This window comes from Carassius carassius, chromosome 11 (genome assembly GCF_963082965.1).
Source record: "Carassius carassius chromosome 11, fCarCar2.1, whole genome shotgun sequence".
Lineage (NCBI taxonomy): Eukaryota > Metazoa > Chordata > Actinopteri > Cypriniformes > Cyprinidae > Carassius > Carassius carassius.
In genome coordinates this window covers 20,875,863-20,889,188 of record NC_081765.1, presented here as the reverse complement: position 1 = coordinate 20,889,188, position 13,326 = coordinate 20,875,863, and the positions used below count along the sequence as shown (strand labels likewise).

At 36.0% G+C, this 13,326-nt stretch overlaps 2 protein-coding genes across 5 annotated transcripts in view; one reads left to right on the top strand and one right to left on the bottom strand.

Moving 5' to 3' along the window:
* The window catches only part of LOC132152994 (synaptotagmin-like protein 5), a 27,673-nt gene extending 23,308 nt beyond the window's left edge, over positions 1-4,365 (top strand). For all 3 annotated transcript variants that reach the window (XM_059562059.1, XM_059562058.1, XM_059562060.1), the window contains 4 exons: positions 64-172; positions 334-466; positions 573-781; positions 2,271-4,365. In XM_059562059.1, coding sequence (XP_059418042.1) covers positions 64-172; positions 334-466; positions 573-781; positions 2,271-2,413 — 594 coding nt within the window. In that variant the 3' untranslated portion in view covers positions 2,414-4,365. The remainder of the gene's footprint in view (positions 1-63; positions 173-333; positions 467-572; positions 782-2,270) is intronic.
* Positions 3,871-13,326, bottom strand: LOC132152996 (sushi repeat-containing protein SRPX-like). Of its 2 annotated transcripts, XM_059562061.1 has the most exons (10): positions 13,129-13,326; positions 9,338-9,385; positions 8,785-8,976; positions 7,870-8,046; positions 7,639-7,765; positions 7,310-7,431; positions 6,317-6,496; positions 5,883-6,016; positions 5,521-5,642; positions 3,871-5,351 (listed from the first exon to the last, which is right to left on the bottom strand). In XM_059562061.1, the coding sequence occupies exons 1-10, from the start codon at positions 13,193-13,195 to the stop codon at positions 5,174-5,176; spliced, it is 1,347 nt and encodes a 448-aa protein (XP_059418044.1). In that variant the 5' UTR covers positions 13,196-13,326; the 3' UTR covers positions 3,871-5,173. The 2 variants fall into 2 exon arrangements, with proteins under 2 accessions (XP_059418044.1, XP_059418045.1); XM_059562062.1 differs by lacking the exon at positions 9,338-9,385.

Here is a 13,326-nt window from a genome sequence, read left to right as displayed (position 1 = left end):
GCTAGAGATAAAGAGGAGTGTGCTGACATAAGTTCGATACTGAAATGTGTGTGTTTGTGTCAGAATGAGTCTTACGTGGACTCAGTGATACACTACAAAGGGGAACTGACGGTGGTTTTGAAGTACATTCCTGCAGAGAGAAATCTCTCCCTGCCTCTGGACCAAGTTCAAGGTATGATTTAGAATGTGATATGATTTTATATGATTTTATCTATAATATGTACTCATTTTCACAGCAAAAAAAAATAATAATTCTTTTGAATTTTCTATTTGAGCTCCTAGAAGCTCTCTGTATATTATTAGTATTTAATCCAGCTATCTTTTGTATCTCAGTAAAAAAGGGATTTCTAAAAGGAAAGAAGAAGACCATAACTCTTCCTAAAGGGGGAATGGTGGAGCTGCTGGTTAAAGAGGCAAAAAGCCTGACAGCCGTCAAAGGAGGGTCCTCTGACCCATTTGTCAAAGGGTGAGTTGATTTCCAGTTTCTCCCTCATATACAGCGCACTTTGTAAACTCTCACCCCTACTCCTTACACTTCCCAAACTCACACTCCTTTTCTTCTTGTGTATCAGATACCTGCTGCCTGATGACAAGAAAAGCACAAAGCACAAGACGGCCGTGGTGAAGCGCACTGTAAACCCACGCTGGAATCACACCTTCACATACTGCGGCCTGCAGCACAGTGATCTGGACAGCGTGTGTCTGGAGCTGACAGTGTGGGACAGAGAGCCGTTCGCCAGCAACGTCTTCCTGGGTGGTCTGCGGCTCGGGGCAGGAACAGGTGAGTCTTTATTCAGCACAGCCTTTTTTACTACAGTTTTTAATTTTGTATCAGGTCAATAATTTGAAATAATATATTATTACTGTGATATGATCTGACTCAGGTTAAGATAATCATTTAGTCCCAAATGTTCTTGAATACAGTTTCCACTGTAATGTTCTTTCCAAACATCTCCTTAATCAGTCATCAATGATGCATGAAGTGCTACTTTGTGCAACACATTTTGTATTCATGCTAAACTAATTTACTGTTACAAATGTTTTATTCATATTTTCACTCACTCATGATCAGATCAATTGTTTTCTCATTGATGATTATGTATTAAAGCGACCAAATTCTACACTTTTGCTGCATTTATAATTAGCAGTGTTACTCAAGGTTTCTTGCATTAAAATCAAATGCATCCTTTCTGCCATTTTAATGAAACTGTCTGTTTTTTGCAACAGTACCTTTTAATCTTCTATTAAAATGGCCCATATTAGGATTGGTTAACCTTTTGTGAAATGACTAACAACACCTCCACTAAACTGATTGTAAGTCACTGATATGTGAACGTAGACAGTGATATGTTTATGTGCTGATAGTTTAGACATAACCATAAAATGTTCTGAGTGAGTTGTATTTGCAGCTTAGCTTTCATAAATGGATTGGGGAGGTGGCTTTGTGTTGTAAATATATATAGTAATTAGACTTATTTTTATATTTTAAATATTTCAGTAGTTCTAATTCATAAAAATCCAGTTTTTTTTTCCTGTTCAACAGATAATCCTGAAAAAGATATATCACGGCTACCATATAGATATTACCATAAAGATATTAAACAGCACAACTGTTTCAAATCAGCATATAAGAATGATTTCTAAATTATGTGACACTGAAGACAGGAGTAAATGCTTTGCCATCACAGGAATAAATTAAATTTTAAAATATAATATACTTTAAATATATTTTAAATACATTTGAAAATATATTAAAATAGGCAACAGGCAGGTTTCTGGGGAGATCCTGCTCAACATATTCACAAAATATTTCACAATAATTACTGTTTTACTGCATTTCTAATTAAATAAATGCAGCCTTGGTGAGCATTTAGTGTATTCATTCATTCATTCTTTCAATTATTAATTCATTCATTCATCAACCCATCCGTTTCTGCAAGTAATCTATCTCCTAAAATGTTTTAGGAAGCCATTAGTTGTAAAAGCCATTGTTTATGCATATTTTGTTTTCAAAATAGCTTAAGTACAGTCCATTGTTGCAATTTTAATTTGAAATATTTCTCCATTATACACCAAATGGGCTCTTTGGTGTGAATTACAGTCAAACAGCCAAAAACATTGTCAAGTTAGCTTGGTAAAATAAGTATATTTAACTTCTTTAAACGACTGTTAGAATGTTTCCCCCACGAGTGTGTCTGACATTCAAGCAGCACAGCTAGATTTTCTTCTTGCATAAAGAGCAGTTGACTTGACCTGTTTGTGATCTGCAGGTCTGAGTTATGGGAAAGAAGTAGACTGGAACGATGCCTACGGGGAGGAGCAGCGACTGTGGCAACGCATGATTGACAACCCTGAGGTCCCGCAGGAGTGCACACTGATGCTGCGATCCAGCATGGCTAAGAGGAAAACATAGTGTCCCTGGCAATACTCATCACATCTTATCACCTCTAGACACTTTAAAGTGCTCTTCATGTTCATTGGCAGTACTCGCACTAGATTCTCCCAGATTCTCATTCCAACATTCATATGCACTCTAAATTCTCAAAACATATATATATATATATATATATATATATATATATATATATATATATATATATATATATATTTATACTCACATATGCACCTCTAAGGTCCTATTTACACCTGGCATTAAGATCCTTCTTGGCTGACTGAGACAGACTGGCATTTACACCTGATGTTAACATGTTTCTCAAATATGTCTCTTGTGACCACATGGGATCAGATTACCAAGATTTTTATGACTACATACATCATTTAGTCTGTCACTGTCAGTGCAGTACTGCATGTTGATGTAAAAAGAAATGGGAAGAGAAAACAATTGTTCAAATTCTCTTCCAAATATATTGAAATTTTACATTTTCACACATTTTCAATCTGCATATAAAAAATTTTTTTTAGTGCCTGTATTAAACACCCTTCAAAAGTGTGTGCTTCAAATTATGTTGATAGCAGGCTAACTGAAAAAATGTTTTAATTGGACAGTTGATTTTAAAGCTACATGTTACAAGCGGAGTTGTACTTTTCTGTCGCAGTGAATGATGGGCATGTGTACACTTTCCTTCACTGACCTGTCTTCATTTAGCACTGCATGCTAGTGATTGAACAGCCGAGACGAATCTCATACCAGGTGTAAATGGGAAAAGCTCATTGGTCATAGCTCTGAACGGCACATGAAGACTATTTCAAAAGAGCAGTGAACATATCAGCAATCAAAGAAACATTTGTCCTGAAAGAACAAAGCACAAAGCACTTCCTCCAAGCACACACACACAGACACACACGATAAAAAAATAAATCAATTTGCACAGATACCACCTGCATACAAGTCTTGCATAAATTGAAACAATGTACTGGATGTGATCAATCATTTCTATGAGCACATTTAAATAGCCATGCACAAAAGATCTTATGATAATCATGTCAGATCTGTCACATACACGTAAATTTGGCTAGAGAGACTGATGCTGACTGTTAAATTTCATAGCTAGTTTTACCACAGTTTTAATGTAAAAAAAATCTTTATCTGGGGCCAATGTAATTCATTATATTGAACTAGATTTACAGTTCCTTCAAGAAATTCCAATGTTTTTGGTAAAATGATTGTTGTAAACACAAATGTAGAGTAGATAAAGTAGGCTAATTACATTTGTACGCCATTAAATGTTTCCACACCCTGTTTCATAGAGACTAGCCAATTCAGCATGCAAATATTACATTGACATCATTGCTATCCGGTAGATCACCCCACTCTGAAGGAAAAAAAAATTGACTATATATTATAATATAATATAATCGAAACCAATAATTCAAAGAAAAACTAAGACTAAAATTATCTACAAAAATGTATGATTTGAATTGAATTTATAGCATAAAAGTGGGTAGAAATAGAAAATATTAGATTTTAATACAGGAAAGGATCACAAAACACACACACATACATATGCACACATACTGCATAAGCACAATGCTTAGAGCCCCTATATTGAGTTTTGAGCTGAGTTTAATAGATAATTCCCCAGTCGATGCTATTGAGCCATCGTGTCGCTGTGAGGTCTCCATGAATGTGTCCTTAATATCTATAATACTTTTGTTAGCATCAGTCAAGTGAATAGACCTTATAGACAACTTACTGTATAAACAAATTAGATTTTATGGCATGTATAAGGCTCACTGTTTGACATCCAAGTGTTACAGTGTCTAAAATAGTCTGAAGCTGTTTGATTCACAGCATGTTCAGTGTATGTGTGCTGTTTCCACACTCTCGTCAGAAAGACAGTGTTTAGGACTGTTCTGCACTGTAATTTATCATCTTCAGAAAGAGAATAAACTATAATTAAACAACTGTTGCTGTTTCATTACTCTTTTCTTCCGCGTCTTAATCATTATTTGCAGTGTTCTATATTACTCTCTCTTTCTACATACATGCAGACACACATACACATTTATATACAGTATACTGTATATTATTTGAAAGAAGTCTCATGCTCGTAAAAGCTGTATTTATTTGATCAAAAATTCAGTACAAATATGATTTCAATTTAAAATAACTTTTCTGTTTCAATCTATTTAAAAATGTGGCATTCCCTACTCATCTTGTGTTTATTAGCCTTTTATTTAATCTCAAATTGTTGTATTTCTTCTAAGAAACTGACTATGCCAAAGTACTTCCAATAATGTTAGCCTTCTCCCTTTTTCACCACTGTGACATTTAATAAATTATTCCATATATAATAAATTGAAAACACATTTATCATACTTCCGTTGTACTCAATTCAATTTGAGTATATTTATTTGACAAACCAGAGAACCAAGATAAACATGACTGGCATTTTAAGAAAGCGGAGTCCCATGCTCTCAAAGTCAATCATCAAACATTTTTGCATTAAATATTGCAATAATATTGCTTTAATATATTAAAAAAAAAAAAAAAGTAAACTGTCCACTCTGACATAAATAGAGACACCGGGCAAATAAAACAGAGTAGAGCATCATAAAAAAAGACTAAAAACAGAGACTCATGTTTAGAGATGTGTGTATGTTTTCAATATGTGATTAAGATGTAGCACTAACCAGACTCTCTCTTGTGTGGTTTGGTAGCTTTATACCCAGTAGGATCAGATGTGTAAATGTGTGTACTGTGTATATATATCTAGCAGCTCTGTCCAGCCTCTTTCTGTAGTGTGACCTCCTCAGTGCGGAGCGGAAACGTGTCAATGGTGGTAAAGATTTCTGCTGCGGTGATGGGGAAAGTGTAGCGCTCCTTATCCACTCCCTGTTTGTCCAGCAGCACCATGTTAAATGAGTTCTGAGACAGCTGCAGCAGCAACCTGCCCCACACAAACAAAACACACACATTTAGTTCAGATGCACATTGTGATGTGTTTAATGTTGGAATCAATTCACTAAATTGACTAAGAAACTAAGTTCTTGAAATTATATACAAAACAGCATTTAAAGAATCATGAATCAAGTGACTGAAATACAGTAATGAAGTACCTGAGCTGTAGAGCTAGTGCTGGAGGGATGAGTCTGTGTCTGATGCGGCCGATCTGAGCTGGATAAACCCCCACCAACTCAATCACTGTCACATGTCTCAAGTCCAGACCACACTGGGCTTGCTGAACCACACACACACACGCAATATAAATCATTCCAGTTTAGTTGCTTGTATAGTCTTACACAGTACTGTAAAATTCATCTCCATCTCTCAGACAAATTAATCTTACAATCTATCTATCTATACACACACACAAATTATATTTTTTTTTTACAAAAAAATAAATAAAGATCTCACACTGACTCTCAGCCCTTAGTGTGCAAGTTAACATAGAATAAAAAGGCAGATAGTGATGTTATACCTGTAAATTAGTCATTTGGAATCTGTAGTAGTGATTGGCAGCTGAAGGGGTGGAGATTATCAGAATACGACGTTTCTCATAGAACTGGTCCAGTAATGCAGCAGCAGACCGCACACCAACATTAATATTCATGGCTTTTAATAAAACAAATGATTATGATGTTATTCACCAGAGGGCAGGACAGGAAGAGCAAGATCATGAATTTTACATGATTTGTGAGGTTTAATCTCATAAGAATAAAAAGAATAATTCTTGTCATAAAAATTCTGCCATCATTTATTTATTCTAACAATCTACCTTACAATATAATTAAATTAATAAGCAGCATCATTCAGGAATGCAATGTAATCTTAAACATGAAGTATAATGCAAGGAATTTCTTTTGCTAAGCTGATTGTAAGTGTTTGTGAAGTGTTAATGTGTTTTTTCCCTACGAGCACAGGACGTCTCCAGGCCAGACCACTCCATGTTAAACTGGCAGACTCTGGCGGCGCTGCCCCTCAGCTCATAGCCGCCCAGACAGCGGAACTCACACGTGGCCCCGTAATTATCACCCGCGCTGTCACATTTCATCCAGCCATTGTCAGGGACAGAGAGAGGAGTACAGCGATGCACTGCAACATGCACATAACACACACATCAATGCCAGCACGTTCTGAAACTAAATCAACCAATGACATTTTTTCAGTAATGTGAGAGTAGTTTACCAGTTCTCAAAACTATTTAGATTTTTCAGTAAAAAAAAATAATAAATTCAAATCAGTAGTGGCTTACATTATATGATCTGATAACTACACTATTGCTCAAAAGTTTGGGCTCAATAAGATTTTTTTTTTTTTTTTTAAACTGTACATTTAACAAGGATATATAAACTTGACACAATGAAATTAAAGTGAATACATTTATGACGTTACAAAAGATTTCCATTTCAAATAAATGCTGCTCTATTCTTCAAAGAATCCTGAAATTCATTTATCACAGTTTCCACAAAAATATTAAAACCAACACAACTGTTTTCAACACCGATAAAAATAAGGATTGTTTCTTGAGCAGCAAATCAGCATTTCAAAAAAATAAGAAAAATCATGTGACACACAAGGCTGGGGGGATGACTGCTGAAATTTTTAACTCTGCCATCACAAGAATAAATTACATTTTAAAATATATTCAAATAGAAACAGTTATTTTAAAGTGTAATAATATTTCACAACAATACTGTTCAACTGGATCAAGACCCTTCTTTCAAAAACATTAACAAATCTTACCAACCACAAATGTTTGAAGGGTAGTGTATTTATTTACATAGAGGATTTATAGCTAACATTTCTTAGATGCTCATAATTTTTAAAGAATAGTTTGACTGTATTTTGATTACTTTAAACATGAGTAACTCGTAGCTTAGAAAGCTAAGTTTCAGAAGAACTCACCTCTCACTCGGACATTGAACCTGCAGGTCGCCTTGTTCTCAGCACGGTCAAACACAGTGTATGATAATTTATGATTCCCTTCTGGGAAGTGCGAGCCTGACGGCTTTCCTTTCAGTATAACACTACAACACAAACAAATGGTCTCTTTCTCACAACAAGAATTTGGAATAGATTTATTAGAATTATTAGATTTAAATCTGAATTCAACTTGAAATTACTTGATTCTCAATTGTGGCATTGACCGGTCAAATATTTTTGCATTAAGACATGAATTTGCCCATTGACATGGTAACTTTCCTATATGGTGAAGATAAAAGTGTTACACTGACTCTGTTAGGATGCCATCTGCTGTGTCTTTGCCCTCTGGGGTGTCCCATGTCACTTTGGCGGTGAGTTTCCCTGGTTCAGCGGTCTTCTCCTTTATATTAGTACACTTAATAACTGGGGGATCCACATCTGGGACAGAGAACACCTTTACATGCCTCTTGTCCTAAATACTATGTTATGGATCCATATCTGTAAATAAATATTAAAGAGTGCTCAATGAGTATTTAACCCACCCACACACACACTGTTGCCCCCACTCCACGTTCTGCTGCTTTGGCAGGTGGCACTGAGGTCTCCTCGAAGTGTGTATCCCGTTGAGCAGAAAAACTGGCAGCGGGAGTTGAAGTATGATCCGTCTGAACACTTATAACCTCCGTTAGATGGCATGGCCAGTTTAGGACAGCGGACTTCTGTAAACATAATTCATTTTAAGTTTACCAATTACTAATATAGAAATCATAATACAAAACACAGTACACTACTGTTTAAAAGTTCAGGGTCTTAAGTATTTTTAGTTTTTGAATTTAATAATACTTTTATTTAAGAAGGATGCACTAATTGATCAAAAGTGAGAGTAAAGAAATTTCAAATAAATGCTGTTCAGTTGAACTTTCTATTCATCAAAGAATCCTGACAAAAACGTAGCAGTTTCCACAAAAATATTACACAGCATTTGATAATAGTATGAAATGTTTCTTGAACTCCAAATCAGCATCTGAATGATTTCGGAAGAATCATGTGACTGGAAGTCTGAAGTAACAGCTGTTGCTAATTTGGTTTTTCCATCAAAAGGATAAATTACATTTTAAAATATACTCAAACAGAAAACTGTTATTTTAAATTGTAACAATGTTTCATAATATAACTGTTTTTACAGTTTTTTTTATCAAATATATACATTCTTGGTGAGCATTAGAGACTTACTTTTAAAACTTTTAAATATTTTACCAACCCTAAATGTTTAGTGTAAATGAAAAGAAAAAAAACTGTAAAAATAAAGGAAATAAAATGAACAAATTATTTGTGATTATGTAATGTTTAATGCAATAAAATATAGAACTGATTATGCACAAATTCATCTTAATCATTGAAGTGAGTCATAAGCAATATGATTTTAGAGCTGAGATGTGTGGATGTTGACGTCAGACCTCTGCAAGCGTAGTTTCCTGACCACTGTTTGCTGGCCATACAGAGGATCTCACTGCTGCCGTGCATCTCGTAGCCCGTCTTACAGCGGATCTTGCACCGAGTTCCCAGAACATTCTTATTACGTTCTCCGCGTGGTGTCTGGCAGCTGACATGACCATGTTTAACCTTCACTGGGGCACACCATGGAGCACCTAGAAAGAGACATACGTCATCACACACGTACGCACATACACTGAAGAAAGACACTGAGTCATACCAAAACACATACAGTATAAAACAAACCTACCTTGACAACTGCCATCATTCAGACATGCATGGAGAAATGTGAACAAAGATTAAGTAGCACAGCCACGGAAGCAGAGAGAGGAAGCAATCAGGGGCCTGAGGCTTTAAGAAGGCAGTCAGAGATGTAGTGTCCTCTGTGTTGTGAATGTATGTGTTCTGACAGCAGTGCTCATGTGTTATCATGTGGTAAGAGAGTTTTACTGAGAGAAGATGGGTTTCTCATTTTATGATGCTCATTTTATTTAGTATGTCCTTGTGTGTGTTCACCTGTGTATCGCACATCTTCATCATCAGTGTACGGCCAGTATCCAGAGCCTGCAAAACAGTTTAGGACAGCAAAAGCAAGAAAGAGCAAGGATGCGTTAAAGTGAAAAGCGGCAGTAGCAACTTCTATATTGGTACAAAATGTTTCACTTTCAAAATGCTGTTCCGTTCTTTTCATTCATCAAATAATTTTAAGAAAAAAGGAAAATCACATTTTCCACAAAGATATTAAAGTTATTAAACTGTTTTCAACATTGATAATACAGAATGTTCCTTGAGCACTAAATCAGCATATTAGAATGATTTCTGAGGGATAATGTAACACTAAAGACTGGAGCAATGGCTGCTGAAAATTCAACTTTGTTTTCTCTATTTTACTGTATGCAGTGTATGTATTTAATGTATACCCCCAACCACCCCACACACAGACACTTTTTAGGATTTATTCATCATTTTGTAACTTTATATCACTCTTCCCCTCTTAAACTTTATCTTTAGATAGTGTGACATTATTTCAATTTATAAATGCAACTTTATTTCATTTTCCAAACTTCCTTGCAAATATTTTTTTTTTTTTTTTGGTTTGGTTTTAAAACTTTTTACTCCGATGCTTACACAGCTAACATCTGAAATCTGGGCTTGTTGCATTTATGGACATGGCATGAAGTGCAACAATGACCTCTGCAGGTAAAGATGTGAATTAAAGTGTGTAGGCTAATAGGGCGATGCAGTGAAAATGGCAGCCACATAAAATAACATGTAACACTATATTAGGATAACATGCTTTGCATGGAAGGACTAGATGGAATAGATTTTGGCATGGCTTCAATCAGAGGTCAGACTTGTAGCTGCTAATTTTCACATTACTTATTTACTTTCATGGCAGAAGCTCTTTTACAACAGTCATCTTCCATCAACAACACTGCAGAAAAAAATCTTAATGTTCTCCAACAAAACATTTTTTTCAGCGTTCTATTCCATCTAATTCTGTGATTTGTACTTTACACATTTTTTTTTTTACAAAATCATGGAAAACTCCATTAGGCCTACCCACAGATCACCCTCTTAGACTGGGATCAAACACAAAAAACAAGAGCCTGCATTCAATGCATATAAATTGATGCGGATTAGCTTTTTTTATTCCTTCTAGTTCTGTTCATTTGTCTTTTGTGAGTGTGTAACTGTGTGGATGGCAGATCACACAGCAAGTTAGATCAAAGCTCCCTCTGATGCAGTAACAAGAACTCGAAACTCAGCAGCACACACACATACACACAATGTTAATGCAGAGCTAAAAGCAAATCATGACAGGTCCACAGTTTTCCAACTTCTATCATGGAAAACACTCCACAGGGATCATGTGTGTAGGTGTGTGTGTTTTCGCTCCATTTGGCAGATGAGTTTTCCTGTTCCATTCTGTTAAGCTCAGCAGAATGCTGTATATCCCAGAATACTTACTGACTTGGCTCAGTTTCGCTCTCGCTCTCTCGCTCTCTCTCTCTCACACACACACAGACATATAAATACTAAAATATTTAAATACTAAAAATGGAGGGCGTTTCCACTTAAGAAATCTTTATTTTAACTAAACCATTTAGCTTCTGCTGCACCTTCTGTTTTACCACAGTCCTGAGGATCACAAAAGATTTCACAACTTCCACAATGTTTAGTTTAAAAACCGTTCACTCATGGATGGATGTTCTGCAGTCATTAGTCATCGGAAAGTAAGATCGCTCAGGCTCCCCATGTTCAGTGTCTGCAACAGCTCCAGACTCAGATCACAACTCTTATTTGTGTGAAAGTTAGTTAACCTCATTCTACACTACAGTCTGAAAGTCAAGTACAGACTAATTATGTTCATATCCAACTATAAGCCACTGCAAAATGGCCTATGAATCATCCAGAACCCCTTCGCACAATATCAGCACCTTAACAAACATCCAGATCAACTTTGCAAAGTTCCACAGAAATTTGTCTTAATGAACTTTCCTTTTCTATTTTGAAACTAGGTCAACATTTAAATGAAGCAACCACCTCCAGTGCATTTACAAATTGGAGTCTGGACCACAACCTAAAATCCAATGACATGAGCCACAACCTCACACAGTCACCATTTTACAAAATTAAATTTGCATTTGTTATTTAACTCTTAATGGTCCTCAAAATGAAGATGAATTGGTAAGTTAGAGCAATAAGTTCTACCACCACAACACATGCATCTCTTCAGCTACTTGTATTGTGTTTCCAGCACCACAGGATATTCACATGTCCAAGCAAGTCTCTTTGCTTTTTCAATTTATTCTCTAAACAAAAAATCTTGGACTTCTGCTGGAATATAAACAATGTTTTAAGCAAAAGTGTACTTTTTGTTCTTACTAATATACACAAAATACTCCAAAAAAGCGCCCTTTACCAGTCAACCAGACTGATACAAACATGACCCAAAATACAAAGTAGATTAAAATGCTACAAATACCTAATAAGATCATATGAGTTGTCTGAATATGTGACATGAAGCTACATCAGTTACATCAGGAATCAACTATAATCTGGCAATGGAAAAGTGGACAGAGCCTCCAATTCTGAACAGTGAACACAAAAAAACTTTTCTTTTTTTTCTAAAATGTGAAAAATATCAAAACATCAGAGTCACATTTGCGATATCTGATCCAGACCACATGCTAACAGATCAGGTAAACACAGCAATGTAGCAGTGTCTCAAAGCCTGAGGGACAGGGAGTAGCACAACATTAGCATATCAATAAAGATGTATTACTAGTTGATCCATGTTTTGCATGTAGAGTTTCTGCAATGTAAATTCATGGTCATTGTATCATATTCTATGATTACTATTTCATTATTTTGACTTGACACCTTTAAAGCAATTTATTTGATACACATGATTTGACTTGGCATCCAAATGACGCAGTAACACATTATCTTCAGACCTGCAAGAAGAAATATTATCCTTGAGTAGGCGCCTAACAATTAAACGTTGCTTAGTTTATTATTATTCTTATTATTATTTGTACAGTCCCTTTGTTTCCGACACAGAGGATAGTGTACAAACTGCTCATGTATGGAAAGTGTATGGTATCAAAGACTGAAATTATCTAAATGAGAGGATAATAAACTTTTCGTTTTAAATGTGCATGTAATGAAAGATTCAAAATTTATATTTTATAAAAATAGTATCTACTATATATATATATAGAGAGAGAGAGAGAGAGAGAGGAAATGATATATATCCAAAAAGGATGACTCAGACCAATGAACATGTCTGCACCTTTGGAAATATTGCAAATGCATTGCTGATAGTCATCCCAGTAAAGCTTTGTTGATTCTGCTGACCCACTTCCAGAAGACATTGCATTATTTATAGACACTAATTCTTGGAAGATTTTTTTAAAGACGACGCACTCAAAAGATATATCAGAATCATCAGTATTGAGCAGATCGACCGGGAGCGCAGTGCCCTACTGGTGACAAGTCATAAGTGCCTTTTCATATGAAAGAGTTCAGTGTCTTTTCCCTGGATTTAGTGAACTTACCCCCTTCTTCCCCCGCAAACAAACCCCAAAGCGTCCACGTAAACACTCTTGAGCTCTGTTGTACACTGTGTCTAATACAGGAACGCTAGCAGAAACAGCATGGGAAAACTCATAGATGCACAAAGGCTTAGTATCTTCTGATGTTTGCTTAACTTTGCATTAGTTTAATGAGTCTTGCTCAACACATTTTGAGTGATCAGAGCTCACAGCGCGAGACAGGAACAGTTTGGATGGATCTCTTACCGTCATATGCGAAACTCCCGGACAGTTGAAGTGCCACTATCATATACACACACGTCCAGTTGTCCATCTTTAGGAAGTCCAGGAGCTGCTGGGAGACCTCTGGTGCATTCCTAGTCTAGAATCAGAGCACCAGCCCGAGCCCGCCTACTCTCCAGAAATACTAGAGCTCTTCGACCAACGCGCGCGCGCGCACAGAGC